Source organism: Taurulus bubalis, assembly GCF_910589615.1.
Source record: "Taurulus bubalis genome assembly, chromosome: 13".
Lineage (NCBI taxonomy): Eukaryota > Metazoa > Chordata > Actinopteri > Perciformes > Cottidae > Taurulus > Taurulus bubalis.
Genome location: NC_136601.1, coordinates 5,147,963 through 5,166,212, shown reverse-complemented (window position 1 = coordinate 5,166,212; position 18,250 = coordinate 5,147,963). Strand labels below are relative to the sequence as shown.

At 39.5% G+C, this 18,250-nt stretch overlaps 1 protein-coding gene across 1 annotated transcript in view; it reads left to right on the top strand.

Moving 5' to 3' along the window:
- The window catches only part of prom1a (prominin 1a), a gene marked incomplete at both ends in the record, with an annotated part of 64,956 nt that extends 47,397 nt beyond the window's left edge, over positions 1-17,559 (top strand). The window contains 23 exons of the mRNA XM_079229136.1: positions 3-66; positions 360-449; positions 810-833; positions 2,788-3,017; positions 3,244-3,318; positions 3,524-3,587; positions 3,898-4,057; positions 4,189-4,341; positions 4,877-5,000; positions 5,232-5,335; positions 6,050-6,134; positions 8,614-8,760; positions 10,562-10,633; positions 11,037-11,129; positions 12,212-12,229; positions 12,698-12,751; positions 12,836-12,916; positions 13,063-13,131; positions 13,811-13,900; positions 14,412-14,527; positions 15,257-15,280; positions 15,697-15,765; positions 17,490-17,559. Of these exons, the coding sequence (XP_079085262.1) occupies positions 3-66; positions 360-449; positions 810-833; positions 2,788-3,017; positions 3,244-3,318; positions 3,524-3,587; positions 3,898-4,057; positions 4,189-4,341; positions 4,877-5,000; positions 5,232-5,335; positions 6,050-6,134; positions 8,614-8,760; positions 10,562-10,633; positions 11,037-11,129; positions 12,212-12,229; positions 12,698-12,751; positions 12,836-12,916; positions 13,063-13,131; positions 13,811-13,900; positions 14,412-14,527; positions 15,257-15,280; positions 15,697-15,765; positions 17,490-17,559 (2,076 nt within the window). The remainder of the gene's footprint in view (positions 1-2; positions 67-359; positions 450-809; positions 834-2,787; positions 3,018-3,243; positions 3,319-3,523; positions 3,588-3,897; positions 4,058-4,188; positions 4,342-4,876; positions 5,001-5,231; positions 5,336-6,049; positions 6,135-8,613; positions 8,761-10,561; positions 10,634-11,036; positions 11,130-12,211; positions 12,230-12,697; positions 12,752-12,835; positions 12,917-13,062; positions 13,132-13,810; positions 13,901-14,411; positions 14,528-15,256; positions 15,281-15,696; positions 15,766-17,489) is intronic.
- Positions 17,560-18,250: the final 691 nt, after the last annotated feature.

Here is an 18,250-nt window from a genome sequence, read left to right as displayed (position 1 = left end):
AGCAAATTGATTACCTAATATCCCAATACGCCACAGCCAAGAACAAAGTCATCTATGACCTAGATAGTAAGTAGACCTCCTCTTGTGCCTCTGATAGTGAAGTAAGTGGACAGAAACCATCCACTGGCTTCTCGCTCCTGGTCATATTTCATGCTTATTATCTGAATTCACTGTGTCTGCTTGCCTTTGACTTGTTTTCACAACAGATTTGTGACATAACTAGGTCTAGAGAGCTGCAGCCTACTTCTGAGATAGCACTGCAGGCAGCTCTTTCCTGAAAGTTAAACACCTGCAAAAGCAGAAAGCGTGACGAAGAACGGGACTGTGAGACTGTCGATCTGATGCTGCGTTCTCTGCAGATATAGGTCCTTTATTGGGTGGAAGGATACACGATCAGTTGGATAAGGAGGTCCATCCGGCCTTGGACAGAGTGCTCAATATGGCTGGAGGTATGTCTGCGCTTTCTTTTTTTTCTTTTAATTTCCTCTTCGGTTACGATATGATCAGGTTTTTGTCACAGCTGCAGACCACAATATAATGCAAGTCATTAAGCGACTTATGTAATCCTGTATTACTTGCAAATATGAACATTATTTAAAGAATAAGATAAGTGAAGCCCATGATCAGATCCCCGCCCTGTAATAACACTCTATTAAAGATAAAAATCGCTTTGACATATACTACCCTGAATATAACAGACATTAATGTTTTTTGGAATCTAATTTTAATATTGGTGAGTTAATAAAAGCTGTGAGTTGTAATTATCATTCAGATTTTTTAACCTTTATATTCTATGCTTTTTTGTGAAGTGAAAATCGAGAGGGCCATCAAAGGTAACAGTAACTCAGTGACTGGACAATGTCCCTCAATCCTTTGACCCCTGACCTTGTGAAGTTTGACACCGGTGATGCTCCCGTAATCTGTTCCCTTGTGATCTTCCCCTGAGTACTTGGACCGATCTGAGCGCCTTAAATGAACAACAACCAATGAATGTATTAAAACTGCACTACGCAACGTTTGCCTCTGAACTTTGTGTGACAAATTTGATTATGTGAAGTGACATCAGCTCAGTGACACTTCTTGAAGTTGAAGATCCGCCCCATTGAGACTCGTGGAGGAAGGACGTGGTGAAATAAATAAATCACAACAGGTTCAGGCTGCGTGTTCACTTGCTAACTTTAAGGAGAAATGCTTTCCCAAGTTTCTTAATGCTGAACGCACAGATGGGTTTCTGCCAGTGCCGTCACCAAATGAATTGTTTTTAATTGCTAAATTGGTTTTCCATATACAGACATAAACATATACGATTCCCCGTGCATAAACAAAACTCTTGCCTAGTGCAATTTTAAGTTAACCAGATGTTGCCAAACCCCAACGTAACATCAACCTGCACCTGGACATCTCCCTTTTTCTCCACTTGTGTTCTCCCACTGTGAAGTGAGCATAAACATGTGAGTTTGTGTGTCTGTGTGTAGGTGTTTTTTTTGTGACCACTCATACTACTTTAACCAATTTCACCACAAATGACAGCAGTTAATCAACAATTTGAACATTTCACTATGTCGGAATCCACTTTTTTAGTTACTTCATGTATTTCTACAAGCAGCTGTATATGGATGTAACACTACATGGGATATACAGTTCAGGTGGTAAAATACTTGACCACAGATGAGTGTAAATATACAGTTTTTGTTTTTGATGTCCTATTTTGTTCCTACTGGGGTTGAGACGAGCAGCCAGAGGGTCTTAGTATCCGGAACGAATACTGTTTTATCAGATGAAAAAAGGTATCTGAATGTTGAAAGATACAGGAGATTCATAATATGAAAAAACAGTCGCACCCATGGCTGCTTTTCACTCCCTCCAGTACGACGAAGAGTTTATCGGTGTGATTTCCTCTCCTTCTCTCTTGCATCTTTTATATGTTCAAGGATGCCAGTATCTTTATCCTGTTTTGATTTTAAAAGGCCGCTGCAGGCGACGCTCTGTGATCGTTAACTAACAATGGCTGTTCACTCGTGATGCATGCAAATGCTCGGGAAAGAGTTGGCTACTGACAGCGAAGCCAAGGGTCCAATTTCAGACGCTGGAGAACAGCGGGGCTTGCATCTGAAACTCTGTGTGATGAACTCGGGTCTTTACAATGAGTGCACATTTTGTTTCCTGTGCTTTTGTACAACATGAGCCCCTGTCATCCGGACTGTCCTTTTGCTGTAAATGTTGATTTTAAAACCCAATTTTATAATCGCCACCAAATCTGCTTGACCGATAAAACGGAAAATGCATTTGAAATTTGGATTTGCCCCAGAAACATTTGTCAAAAAAGTTATTGTACTGCTCCGAATAGGAGAGTGCACTTATATACTTCCTGTTTTAACAATTCCACACGATTTACCAGAACAAAACTCAAAGATTTAAATAAAATATTAATTTTGCAGCAAAGCTACGCAGTCTGGGACTCATGGGACAAAAAAGCCTTTCCTGACAACTTAAATGTTTTACCTCAAATTATAGGTTAGCTAATGAGAAAGGTTTATTTGATGTTCAATGTAGTGGAGGAGGTAAGATATTCCTGCTGTATCAAAAACTACTTGACCTAATTTAGATTTGGGAAGAACAAGTTTACAATGGAAATTGTCTCACTTCATTGTCCTACTTTTTCTTTCAAGGAAAATTGTGTTATTAGAGAGTTTTGATGGTTTTCAAGTGTTTTTTCCCCCTCGTGATGCACACAATACACGTGCAATCTCATCTTTGCTCTCTCTCTCTCTCTCTCTCTCGATTCAGCCATGCGAGAAACCAAGGAGGCCCTCGAGAACGTCAACGTGGGTCTGGAGGTCCTCCAGGAAGGAACAGGGAAGCTCAACTTCAACCTGAGCCTGGTCCGCAGCAGCATCAACCGCACCCTCAACGACCCGGGCTGTCGCGACGAGGATTCAGACGCCACCACCGCCCAGCTGTGCCGCAACATCCGCCAGTCACTGTCCCAGCTGCAGATCGGCGCCAACTTCACACGGGTACAGAACTGAATGCAGATGGGACTTCCTTCTTACTTACTGACTGCTAAACTATTGCATTGTAGCTCCACTATGAAGACGATTCAGGGCCTGTGTTGGTGTCCCAATACACTGATATGACATTGCTGAATGCTTACCCCCTCGTGTGTGTGTGTATATGTATATATATATATATATATATATATATATATATGCATCAATGTTTCATTGTCTGTTTACATTTTAGCTACCCAAGGTGAACGCTCAGCTGGAAAAGATGAACGACGTATTGAGAACGGACCTCAGTGCCATCGTCCAGATGGTGAGCCCGGACCATAAATCTATGTATCATATCTGATAGGAGTTGTTTAATGTGCTTGTTTCCCCCATTTTACTTTTGGTGCCCTTGTGTTGAGGTTTTTTAGTTGGATTGACATTTTCTTTTAAAGATAACAAATAAAAGTATCCCTAATAAAAATTATCAAAGAAACTCCAAGTCCCAACACCTTTTCCTTTTCCTCTCGCAGGGCTACGCCTCTTTAAACGACACGCCACATATGGTGGTGGAACAGACCAGAAGTGTTGTGGATAGTAAGTGACATTTTACACCTACAGCAAACAAAATGTAATCATTCCTGCTTTGTGTGTAAATACACTATTTGATGACAAGAACCACTGTTTTTTTTTTACTCTTTTAATCTCTCCATCTGTCGCTTTTATCATTCTGCCTTGTGAGTTTGAACAAGATATAGTTGATTTTAAGTTTGAATCTGCACTTAGATTTCAGTGTAAAATGATATCCAACTTAAAAAGTAGAACATTTGCCATCTTGAAATCATGTAGGGCAACTTTTACACCATTTATTCAAACCGATGGATTGATGGATTGATCCGTCTCTCAGGTGTGCAGAGTCTGGTGGACGGCATTGGCAATAACATCAGCAGCTTTTCCAAGGTGTTCCCTGTGCAGAGCGCCCTGTCCAACTTCACCATCTTCATTAGCCACGCCCATGCCAAGATTGAGGACCACTACCCTGAAATTGACAAGATGGACTTCTACAGGTAAACAAACCTCCTAAACCTGCAAACTGGAAGGGGAGAGAAACAAGAGATATTGATGCTTTGCATTTAGCTGTGGTGGAGGATGATGCCACCTTCAGCTCTAACTCCGTAACTTTGCCGGCTGCCTCCAGGTGGATCGGCTGCATTGCTCTTTGCTGCATGGTGGTCCTCGTCCTGGCCTTCAACTACCTGGGCCTGCTGTGCGGCACGCTGGGATACGACAAGCACGCCTCACCTACGACGCGAGGCTGCATCTCCAACACCGGAGGAACGATGCTCATGGCGTAAGTCAACTGTCCACGAGTTTACAGATTCACAACGGAAGACGGTGTTGCAATAAAAGGTTTAGAAGAAAAGGTTTTGAGGTCAATTTGATGACACGACTCACACATTACCACAAGTATTTTAGTACTACTTGATCAAGTACAAGCAGTCTATAACTGGACCAGAGCATATAATGTAAAAGCCCTGAGGAGCATTAGAGAGCGAAAGAGATTTTGTTGACACAAAATGCAGAACTTGTCTCTAAAAGAAGAACTTCTTTGCATAGGTCACTTATTTATTCACCCAGTATAGTTTTTCCTCCGATGAAAAAGTGTCATATTTGGGATTTAAGGGAGATCACACAAAAGGCAACAACAAAAAACTTTCCGCCAATGTATTTTTGTTATATCTAATTTGAGATACAGATCCAGAGTAAACTGGTCCTGCTCCTTGTAGTTCATCTCCACCTGCTGCCATTCCACTAGTGCTACACCTTCATCTCTTATTGTTCTGTACGTTTTCGGTACCTGAGGGTCTGTCTGTCGTTCTCCACAGCGGCGTCGGATTTACCGTCATCTTCTCGTGGGTGCTGATGGGAGTGGTGACCACCATCTTCCTGGCTGGAGGCAACATGGAGAAACTCTTTTGTGAACCATTCCACACCAAAGAAGTCTTCAAGGCAAGTTCATGAGTCTTCAAAAACTTGTTTTTAAAGTATGGATATGGGTTGTTGTTTTTTTTGCCCACTTTTAGATTTAAAAAAAAGAGAACACACAGGAAAACGTGAAGCCACAATGCTGCTTTGTTTGGGTCTGTGTGTTGGTCCTAAATTGAATTGAATTAGGTTGCTTCCCATGAGAACAACGCATCACACATCCTCTGTCCCTCTTGTCTCTCTCTGATCCTCCAGGTTGTGGACACCCCATATCTGGTCAACCCAGACTGGAAGAACTTCATCCCTGGCTACATGTACAACGACTCCGACCTGGAGCTGACGGCGGAGAGCTTGTACAGGCAAAGAAAACTCCTTTTTATGTATTTAGGCGACGGCGTTACGCCTGCCACCTTTCAGAAGCACTGCATTATCCATCTTCTCTACATGTTGTCACGACACTGAATGGATATTGCAGCAGGACAAGACATTTATCCAATAACAAGCTGTAGAATTTGAATAATTGTTGTTTTTGGCGCAGGCGTTGGGTCAGGCATCAAGCGACTGAATATTCTATTTCCATTGATGGGGATGCAAATGAGAGAGAGGGTTTCTATTGACCTTGAGATGCTCATTAGCATGGTTTTCCTTCACTATCTGTGCCGCTTTTCCTTCAGCCTCTTTCTCGGCGGTTGCATCAGCTTTCATCATCTCCTTCCAGTGAGAACCTGCATATCCTCAGTAACAGGGGTGGCAGACATGCATTCATTATATTTCCAAATAGAGCAGCGCCGCTTCAACAGGTCGCTCTGCCCATTAAAAAGCAAGCAGTGCTAATACTGTGTACACTGTGAGAGTCTACATGTTATGTAGCTGGCTACAAGTTATCGTGGAACATTTGTCTTGGACAAATTAGCAAACATTCCAGGCTTTTGGGGAAAATTACACTGTTCTAGATGAGGGAACGTCATGTACTTCCAGTCAATTTCACTTGATGGCAGCAAATATTTTCACTCTGCAACTTTGAAGTTGACTTTTTCCTCTGTTATACCTCTTTGTATGTGTGTCTTCCTCAGTACTTGCAAAGAGAACAAAGGCATCTACTCAGCCATGCGTCTGGACAGAGTCTTCAACATCTCCTTGTTCCTGAACACAACAGTGGTCAGTAAACCCAAAACATTCTGTCACACGTTGGAGGGTCAAGCGTCTTTCTATTGATTTATTCCTTCATACTACACTGCAAAAACAGCCCTTCTAGAAAGAAGCAAAACATTCTTATATTCAATCAAATCATCCTATATCAAAGCAAAAAAAACTTACCCCATTGGCAGATTTTTTTGCTTGACAAGATTTCTTAAAATAAGCCAAAAATCAAGAAAAAGTAAGGCATACTTTCCTAAAATTAGATAATTTTTCTAATCAAAACATGCTTGACAAGATTAATATTCTTTTTGGGCAAAAAATATGACTTATTTTCTTGATACAAGGCTTTTTTTACTTTCTTGAAATTCCTTTTTTGCAGTGTGGATGGATGGATGGATGGATGGATACTTTAATCATCCCCAAGGAGAAATGTGTTTGTTACAGTAGCAAGTATGGTTACATAGAACAAATATCGGAAGGAAAATACTCAATATATACAACCAAACTCAATATATACAACTAATTAGCAGCGCAACTAATTTAGGAAATTAAACAATAAATGTGCAAAAATGCAAAGTATTAGACGAGGTCATTGTGTTCTCATGTAAATGAAACGGTTAAGGTTAAGCCAATTGTCTGCAAAAATTGTTAAGCCAATTGTACAGGCAATATAATTCTCAGTGCAATGATGTGTTTAAAGTAAGCTATCAGTTACTGGGTGGTAGTTAAGCTGTTTTCTAGAGATGTATGCACAGTAAACTACTCTGTAAAAAATACTCTTTTGGGCAGTTCATATACAACAAATCAATGCACTGTACTAAATGCTGGAAGAAGCGTTAGAATAAGTGTAGAATTCAATTTGGACATGCAGCTCTATAAGCTACAGGCGGCAGAGTGTCTGGAGATTCCCATCCTTGGCTGCGGCGTCTAATGAGCATTACCTAACGATTCATTTTCAGCCAAAACAAAGTCTGTGCTGACGGCTGATAGCTTTAACATGCCTCAGCCCTCACTCGGTGTGTGCCTGAGACGTTACACTGATGCAAGCTTCTCTTCCTCCTTGGCCCTGAGCCAGACACTCTCGCCTGCCTGAGACGGTCAGTACTTTGCTGCCAGTTGGCAAAGGTTGCCTTGGCTCCTTTAAGCCAGCAGCTGATGTTCCCGACGCTGCATCTGTTTCTGCACTCTGGTCATTTGTCTTCATTTAGCGTCTGCGCATGTTTTAAGTTTCCAAAAGTGTGACACCCGGCCTGCCAGAATGTCAGCAATATTGTTTTATTTGCATATATATGAAATCTATAACAAAACGGTGACATCATCTGTGAGGTGTGGGGAGGAGCTACATTGGAAATCTAAACGGTGACATCATCTGGGATGTCACATGATTGCTCATTCGTTTTATATTTATAGATTTTACTTATCATAATTTACTTCCGACAACCATTGAGCACGCTTAATAAATAACGTCCCTACGCAACGGCAACCGAGATTGGTAAATAATGTCAGTGTGGAATTTATCAGTTTCCCTATTAGAGAGATGGATGGATGGATGGATTATGCTTCACAAGACTGTCATTGGATTCAGCATAGATTTTGGAGCTAATCTGTGAATTCCATTTTATTAATTTGTATTATTTTATTAATTTATTATTTTGGACATTTTCTATCCTTTGGCGAAATCCAACCCATGGACATACAGTGACAGTATATCAATTTAGGAACAAACAACTTCATTCTTTATGACTCCACAAAAAAAGCATACGTTTTCTTTTTTTGGTGGTGAAATTGCATATTACTATTCAAGACATCCCTTGTGGAAAATATACATATAGTACATATAGTTGCTCTATGGTTATCGCTTTCAGAACAAGCACTATTATAAAAATGAAGAAACAATAATACAAAGTTCTTTATAGTTATTGACACATAAACGTGGAGTCATTGTAGAAATGTTGCCCAGTGGGAATAGTTTGCTCTCTCTTGGTTTAATAGTTTGCAGAGAAATGTGAGTTTTGTATTCCAATGTATTTATTTGGACGGCAGTTTTCCATAACAACTCATTACAACGTGTTCACATGAGACATAAAAGGCGGCATTAAGATACGGTATATATGAAATAAATGATTAAAGGAGAGGATTGTGTGCAGAAATGCAATTAAACGAACCGCAAACAATTTACAGTAGAGAAACGAGGAGAAACTTTCCACGCAAACAACATTAACAAACCCTATTCTAGTGGGATATGTGAACTTTCATCCAAGCCACAGCTGTGGCAAAAAAGTAAAAATTTTTGTTGGCCTTTCATTACGTTAACAATGTTTGTATCCTGTTTAAACTGTGACTCATGCCCAAGCTTTTCTAAAAGGCATACGTTGAGGTAGAAAACCTTTAGACTCAACATTTAGCTTCCTTTCAACGCTTTAATATTCAGATCAACAATCAAGATGTAATGTTTTACCTTCATCAAACCTTCTGCTGCACCTTTCTGTGTTTACAGTTTACTAAGGATGTGGTGAGTCAGCTGGACAGCGTCAAGATCGACCTGAGGGGAATAATCCTGTTAGAGGCCGAAGGGAAGCAGAACCTGCTGGACTTCTCTGAAGCGGGGCTGTCAGAAATCAACTACGCAGACTACCTGGAAGAGGTGAACCATGACATGACATGACCGCCACCTGCTTGTTTATATTTGGGATTTGCATGTTACTGTTCACCGTTTTATATTCGTAACCTTTCTGGCTTTGCGTACTGTAGATTTATCTTTGTTGTTCATATACAACAGAGGCAAGTTTATTTGTATAGCACATTTCAACAAGAAGGCGGTTCAAAGTGCTTCACATAAAAACATTAAAAGAATCAAAACATAACGCTGAAGAAAACAAGATTTAAAAACAATTAAGAACATTCATTAAAACAGTCAAAAACAGTCAAAACGCAAAAGAAAAAGAATAAAAGTTGCAGTGCCGTTTAAGAAATACAATGCAGTAGTGAAATGCAGTAATTGATTCATATCCTAATAACTTACAGAATCAAAACACCCTCAATATATGCATGAATGAAATGAAATGTAAAAGGGACAAGCGGGCACACACATGGATGACAGTCAAATTAATTTCAATGTTAGTTTCAATATTTTATTTGAAATGAACCAGTTAGATTGTTGCATGTGTGCGATACACAGTGGTGGAAGAAGTATTCAGATATTCACTTATGTAAGTAAAGGGAGCACTATACCACACTGTGAAGATACGCCATTAGTAACAAAAGTCCTGCAAGTATTATCAGCAAAATGTACGTAAAAGTAGATATCTGGAAGTAAAAGTAACCCTTATTCCAGAAAATGACCCCTGTGAGTGTTTTACTATTTCATATTGCTGGATTAATATTATTTTTACTGATGCAATTAGCAAAGTAAAATATATAAAATACACTATTTCCCTTTTGAATTGCAGTGGAGTAAAAGTATAAAGTAGCATTAAATGGTATATCCAAGTGCAAGTACCTTGCATTTGACTGAATGTACATTCCACCACTGGCCATATGACATCAGTGTATTAGTGTAAGCTCTCTATAGATATCAGTCCACTTATTAAAGATTAGTGTAAACATTGATAAGAGAGTGTTTCATGCATATACTAATATTATTGTATTGCACATGTACGCTCGGCTGTCAGTTAACATACAGCAGGCGGCCGTGCTTTACCTAACAGGAGCTCTGTTGAGGATTACTGAGGCCCGAGTACACAGGCGTACTCCTGCCAGAGCAGAGAGAGCGGGAACAAGTTGGGACATGGCGTTCCTTGTCTCCTCCAACTCTACCTGTCAGGTTCACTGAGATTTATTTCCTCAGAAAGAAAGACTCCATTCAAGTGTACCACCTGTCTGGATAAACAACTCACTCGCCGAGAGGTTTTAGGTCCATCAAATGTTAGATAATAGTCTGAATGTTGGAGCCGTTCACAGAAAGCAACCAAACAGTGATGCAGGTTTTTAACCATGTTATTCACTTTCAATTAAGATTAAGTGACTAATATTGACTCGTAAGCTTTACAGAGTTGTTGAAATGTATTATTTTTCTTTGTTATTTAGATTATACATATACTCATCATTAAAATGAAGTCGTTGAAGTCCCTGAGTGTTTCCTTCTGGAGGACTTTGCACCGAGGTGGTTTTAAATTGTAATACTGCCCTCTTGATCTGTTTTTAACACAGAAGCTTATTTATTGTTCTTTAACTGAATAGTATTTCCAAGGTGCAGTGGGATCTTTACATAAAAGCAACACAATGAACAAAAAAATAAAAGAAACCGCGTTCTAATTATGTAGCTAGTAATTATGGATGATAGTCATTGAAAAAAAAATGACACTTAACCTGAGTGCTTTGACCTCAAATATATACCTCTGAGAGAAGAATGTTTACCTGATTTATTTTTTCTTTCTTATCTTCAGGTCAACAAAGGCGTCACCGTGATGGACCTGCTCTCATTCGCCAGAGAGCTGGAGGCCCAGACGGACCTCATGGTGAGAAAACCTCGCTGGCGTTCCGGCTGATCTACAAACATCCGCCCCCGTGTCCTGTTCCACAGACACATAATTAGATTTATGTATTTACACAATGCCACGGGGGCACATTTGGTTGTCTTTAGTCTCCCGGTGTCGGCGTTGCGGTCCCAAACACAACAGCTCTGCCGACACAGAGACCGCCTTCATGCCTTCACGGGGTTTCAGGACGGAACCACAACACACTTATTCACCTATAAACGGCGACACACAGGAGAAAAATACAAACATCGATTATTAATTTGCAGCACGGGAAACGATACATCACTTTTCTGACTTGTGTTGTAGTTTATGGGATGAACATTTCCTTCAGCGCTTTCATAAATGATATTTCAACAAAATTCTCTGCCTGTGTGCGTTTCAGCCCAGAGGCGCCCTGCAGACCGCGCTGAAAGGCCACGCTGGGACTCTGCGGCAGATCCACAGGCAGCAGATCATCTCCATGGAGCAGGCCATGGTAATAATGCCTACATTCATTCAATATTCATGCCCGGCTGGGTGGCTGTCTTGGCTTCTGCCTAGCTGAAAGGAAACCTAAATTGCTCCATCCTAAATCGCTTGATGTAAAAACGGCAAAGTATGTGCTTTGAATTAATTTGGTTATCTGTTGGATTTTTGACTGGAACTGGTTCTGGAAACATTTACAGTCCTTGTCCTAATTTAGCTGCAAGTGCAAGTTGATGCAGTCCATCGTCACCTATTCTTGGCTGGAGTTGGTCACTCAAAGGCACTCTGGGAAATGTAGGAAAATAAATAAACAAAAGACGGTTGAAGGAAAAGACGCGACAGAAACAACCACAAAAAAAAGAATATATATATATATATATATATATATATATATAGTACAATAGATAACGGTTTTTGTATTGCCAGAATGTGTTGTGTTTCCTGCACAACATATTTGAACTCAAAAAAGATTGTAAGGCAATATATATGTTTATATTAACAATGGATCAAATTACTTTTTGTAATCACTCATAGTAGTGAACACAGCAGAGCATTTAGCAGCTAAAGAACCAAATACTTGTCTCAGGAGTTGGTGGAGACCAAAAACAGAGACAAAAGGGAATGAATATTAGACGTATGTTCCATAAACACAACTCTAAATGAATTATAATGTTTTGTTTTGTCCTTTTATCTATAAATAAGCGACTGTTTGCAAACAACTGTATAAGATAATGTTGTTGTTGTATTATCAGCTTCTCCTTAATGGCTCAGAAACAAATCAAGGTTTAAAGTAAAATGTACTTTGCGATGATCTATGCTTAGAGGAAAGGTTGTAATTTGGTATTTGATGTGTTATCCTTGTCCTAATGCTTGTTTAAAAGAATCCTTGACGGGGAAAATATATGTCGGTGTTTCATTAAATATCATCAAAAGCAGAGTGTTTTTGACCCTCAGGCACATGTGATCCAACACGTCAAGAACAACTTAATATTCAATTTTATTCTCTCTGTCAAAGCCAATGTCACAGCTGCTGGCGATTCAGACTTTTACAACAGCTTTTTATGTTTTTCTTTTTCCACTTTCAACTTCAAGAAATATGTTAGAGCGAGGGTAAGCTGAAATGTGTCCATCCTGTGCATTTAGTGTCCCCATACATATTCTGGAACATTTAGACATCTCACTGATGACATATATTAATCTGAGAAAAATATATCTCATTTTGGGTGGCATTGTGTGTGTATGTGTGTGTGTTCTTGTATTTAAATGTACATAAAAGCCACATACATGAAGGGTTTTGTACCAAAATATCACAAAATATCCACTTGGAGAAAAGAAATGTCAGTTCTCCATCATTGGTGGCAAAATCAAGGAAAAGGTAAATAATTGCAATGTGGATATTTAATTTTGGAACAAAATTCCTCAGCATGCCTGTCAAGCAGAATATTCTGAATCAAGAGTCGGTTTTGTTCTTGCCTGGTCTCCTTTTGTGTTTCTCTGGTGTATAATGACCCCTGGGTGTCTCCCCTGAGCTTTTGGGATTTCTGTCGTTAATGTGTCCTCTTAATTTCCCTTTTAAAGAGCGCGTTGAACCAGAGTATGAGGTTCCTGGAAAGAACAACCACAGACCTGCCAGTAAGTAAACCAGCCCTTCAGTCTCAATCCGACATGCAGCATTACATGTGAGCTCAAACTAAATCTCTCCTTTCTTCTCCGCAGAACAAAATCTTAGCCGTTCTTGATGCTATTGAAGCTGCACAGTACCTCATCTCCCAGAATGCAACACAATTAATCAATCGGGTAACTCAAGGACCACTTGCTTTGTTTATTTTCTAATTTGTGTGCACTTCCTGTCAGCTGATATGATTTTAAACTGGAACACATTTAGAATGTTAGACTGAAACATGGTCTATAACATGATCTGTAACTCACATTATACTTCACAGGAAACGGGAAAGTACAAAGCGACCATTGTTGGCTACTTCCATCAATACATAGAATGGGTGAAAACATCAGTAAGTGTTTGTGTGTTCACTTGTTAGCTTGTTAGCTTGTTAGCTTGTTAGCTCGTTAGCTCTTAGCGCTGTGATGTGTAGCACCTGGCCACATGCTCCCAACAGATAGGGAGCAACCTGTCACCTCTTTACTGGGTCCGCACACTCTTCATTTGGAGATTAAGACCAGTCTCCTGGTGGTGGAGAGGACACGACACACATGTATAAGCAGTTTTCTCGTTTCAGACACTTTGGATTTAATCCAATAAACAAATTATCAAAACGTACACAGACCTTGTGCCTTCAACGGGATTGAGTGTTGACTTGTGTTCAGCACACAAAGAGTTAAGTACTGGCAAAAAAAATGCCTTTGCATGTTGCATACGAGTTTTGGAGAAAATATAAAGAAGACAAATATAACAATTACAACCACTATAACTTTAAGGAATTTGCTCTGTGGCTCATTGGTTTCTGCTGTAGTTAACTTAAGGAGTTCAAAACAAAGGAGCAAAAACAAAAACCCAGAGCTGTCAATATATATATTTTTATTTCAATCACAATGTTTTTGTTGTTTTCCGAGAAGTGCAGCATGGTGACACAACGGGCTTCAATGTTATTGAGCGGCACACATAATGTAGCATTAAGAATTAGAGTCTGATGGATTCCTTTATTCACTCTCTCTCTCTCTCTCTCTCTGCAGTTGGCTCTGGAGGTCGCACCATGCAAGCCCTTCAGCAACATGCTGGACACGGCGGAGATCATTACTTGCAGTTTCTTGGTCGACTCCATGGTAATAATAACAGGCCGTCACACAGTTCTGTACATGCTGCGTCTGTTGGTCACGGCCAGAAAGAAACACAAAGAAACGGTTGTTGTCAGGAGATTTTTTGTTTAGTTTGAACTTTCTTTGTTTCAAATATAATGTCTATAAACAATGTACAACATGTGTGACTATATTTTTCAACTGTTTTGTAAATGTTATAACAGTTTATAGGGCTGCAGCTTACATTAATTTCCACATGAATCAATTAGGGTTTTGGTCGATGAAATGTAAGACAATAGAGCCAAATAGTGTCATCTTTCAGATTGCTGGTTTTCTTTTAGTTAATCACAAAAGACAAATAAAAGCACTGAATCCTCACAATTAATCATATATTATGATCAATATCTGGCATATTTGCTGCAGAAATGACTTCCGTGATTAATGGATTATCAAAATACTCATATTAATATTCAGTTGAATGACAAATCAATGAATGGACTCTTAATTTCAGCTCCAATGTGTTGTTTTTCCTCCACAGAACACATTCTGGATGGGCCTGGGCTGCAGCACTCTCTTCCTGCTCCCCAGCATCATTCTCGCAGTGAAACTCGCCAAGTTCTACCGCAGGATGGACACAGAGGATGTTTACGACGAGTGAGTACTTGTACTTGTTATTCTACGACGTTTTATACATTTATTTTATAGTGTATGCTTTGTAAAACGAGATATAATTACAGTCGGTAGTCGTTACAATAGATGTTTTATACGCTGTTGATGGTTGCAGGACCTCTTCTTTTCTCTACAGCTTCTTATTTTCTACCCTCACATCTAGTTAGGCTGCAAATCTTAAAGTGGATTTTTTCTTTTCAGTTTGTAGATTGCTAGTTTACCTTCTAATACATTCTTAATTTGAATATTATTTTATAATATTGATATTACTTTCAGATTAAATGCAAATTAAATAACCATTTTAAGGTGTTTTTTTGTCACACTATCTCGTCTTAATATTGTTGATTTGTTGTTTTTATCCTTCCTCTTCTCTTCCTTGTAGTTCCTCTGTTTCTGGGACTTGGCATTTTACTTTGTGATAACCATTTCTACTATTTCCATCTTCCATATCTTTATTTTTTGTTACATTCCTCTCTGTCAAGCACTTTGGCACTTTACAAAGAAACATTGACGCATTTGTCAATTTATATTTCTCCTTAATGGACCTTTCGTCTATTCACGAAATCACGGCTTTACACAAATACACCGTAATGTCTCCATCAGTGGCGTCTCCCGTCATGTGATCTGTGCCGGGGCACAACTTTATGGTGCATTTCCATCGCTGAACAGTTTCAATAACATATTATGTTGGTTTTTTGTTTTGTATCTTTATAGCATTGAGACAATTCCCATGAAAACGTAAGACATTCGATCCACCTCCTCTCTCCTTTTCCACTTCACTTTCACTCTGTGCTTTTCTCTGGATCTTGTACATAGACTTGTTTACTAAATTATTGGTGCTGGTTTACGTTTTTAAGCTTGGAATTGCTCCTATGGGTGGACGGTGTGGCTTCTTGTGGTGTGCTACCTTTGAAAAGTGCCCCTTACCTTTCATGAAGGGCTCTTGCAATCATTACCTTACAAGTCCGCCTGTTTTTTGTAAGTTATAGTGTGAATAAAACACTATGGTTTATACTAGAAAAAAAATATTTCTCTATTTACATTCTTGAAAAGTTTGACTACTCAAAAAGAAAGCATTTTTACTCAAACTGATCGGCATGTCTCCCACGTGACATTTTTCATCCCCTTGTTTGTATACGATATTTTGTTTTCAGTATGGAAATTGGTAATAATGGTTATCATAGTGAGAGCCCACAAGGTATCCCAAATCCTATGATGACAAGGTAAATTATATATAATAATCCTGTTACTGCATGTTATGGGAGGTGGAGGCATGTCTGGGGACGTGGGCTTTTTCACTTGCAAAATGACGTTGCTGAACAGTGCATGCCTTTGAAGGAGTTGATTCATTACACACACGCACATACACACACTATATGGAGGCCAGCCAGCTGAACAATAACAAGAAAGCTGACAAGTAATGGTAGCTTTTATTTTAAGATATCACTTATGGCAGATTGTGTTTTTCAAAAAGTACTTTTAACAGATTTAAACGGGTTTGGTCCAAAAATGTCAGAGAATAGTTTTGGATTTCGAGGATATATTGTCAGAAAGGGAAATATAATATTCATAACTATGTTTTTATTAGTGTATATGAAAGTAAGAACTATATTTATGTTAGTTTAGAATGAGCCCTTTACATCTTCAACAGTCCGCCATAGTTCTGCAGTTGCCCGTCACAAACCAACCAAACTTTGGCTTTAGAGAGAGCCTTTCACATGTTTATGTTACCTCAGGGCCACCGTAGTTCTGCAACAACACTTGGAAAAGAGGAGCGGAGAGGTATTCAGTTGGTTGCAATCTACAACATCACCACTAGATGCCACTGTATCCTACATACTGATACTTTAACACAGAAGTGAGATTGGTGTGATTTACTATTGTAAACTCTTCTCTCACTCCGTCTCAGTCCGCCTATTTTTGCGACCATTACTTCTCTCTGTCTTCTTGCCAGATGTTTTGTTGTGTGTGTGTTTTTTTGGGGGGAGGAGGGGTCTGCTGTTTCACTAACCTGCTGCATGTCCTGTGTGTGCACTGTGTCCACGTGAATGAAAAATCATCCTCTTTCTTCTCATTTAGAGTCAGCCAAAGTCCGCCGAATGTACACCTGATCATTTTGTTCAGAGAGAGGCAAGCATGCAAAGCTTTGGTGTGATGCTGCGAATGATGCTCCTTTTGATTTTCTTCCTAATCTAACGCGATGTCTAACTGCATGTTATGTATTTTTAAGTTGCATTTGGACGAGGATGCTTTTAGGCAGACGATCTACCGCAACAGAAGCGATGAGAAGAGAGCAAAACAGCTTAGATCAGACATCTTTGCTTCCACAGCTATCCTCCTTTAAGCCAATTGAACCAATTTTTAAGTAAATGCTGAAAAGCAAAAAAAAGCAAATTGCCATTTTGTGGTCTTTACTTGTCAAAGAGAATATTTTCAAAGAATTAAAATGTAAATGTTGACCTTTGACTTTTGAAATTGATACAAGTTAACAAGAAAATCCCTGTCCAAAAACCCAGCTTGCTTTTAAAGGGGCAATGAGTCATTTATTAACTCAAATTACTTTTATCAACAAACAAGAGCGACTGAAACACTGACACTTCAACATCCAGTTTATTTTTAAACCACGTTAACCTCTAAGTGACACGAGCAAAGTCACAATTACAAAACGGGAGTGTTTGAATTACATTTTGAGAGAAATCTCTGAAATAACCTCCAACTAATATGATTATCTTGTGCTTATTGCCCCTTTAAGTGACCGTACAGTGTATCCACCTCGGCAGGATGTTGATGAAGCTGTTCTGCTCTCTTCCTTGTGAGCCGCTCGTCCTCTTTTTCTTTGCAAGGTGAAAGAGAAGCAGGCGACGGTTTTCACAAAATGTTGATGGTTGAATTGTGATGTTAAAGTGTTTCCCCTTGTGTGTGTTTGTGTGTGTTCCTGTGCCGGTAGCGTCCCTACATATGACACTATGAACAGGTTCCCGCGGGCCTCGGCTCCTCCGAGGCACATCGACTGGTGACAGAGAGCCGGCTCTTGTTCTGGCTCCTGAAAGGTACCCGAAAACCGACCTCTGCCTCTGTAACGGCGCTCCATTTAACGCCTTCCTTCCAATCCTGAATCTCTCTTCTGCACAGCTGTCATCTCGTCCTGCTGTTTGTCCGCCGTGAACACGCCCTCATCTCTTTCCACTGTTTTTAGTCTTTTCTAAACCTGCACCTCTAACCGAACTCTTTAACACTTCTTTACAGCTGGTTTTAGTGCTTTTCTGCTCACAGTGACTTTGCAGGAAAACCATCATGGTGAGAAATGCTAATTCTGGAATCCCTAACGAACCATAAATGTCTTCATGGTATTTATGTCTGACTACTTGCTGCTTAGTCAGTGTGTTGTAGAGGAGAGAAGCTGAATGTGCTAATCTGCGTTGTGTGATGCTTATTGAGAACAACATCATTTGCTTCTAAAAACTGCCTCTGTTACAAAACAGGTTGGTTGGAGTTCATATTCTGAATATAACATAAGATATACTGCATTTTGTAATATAGCTGTTAATATCTGGAGGGAAATGCATTATTCAGAGAAGAAAGCAGGTTGTATAGGACTACTAGAACTACTATGATTACTATATAATATATACTTTTCAAGTAGCAAAAAGCCCCATGCAGTCTTTGAAAAGACTCCATAGAGTTTCATGAGAGACTCTTGTGTCTTTT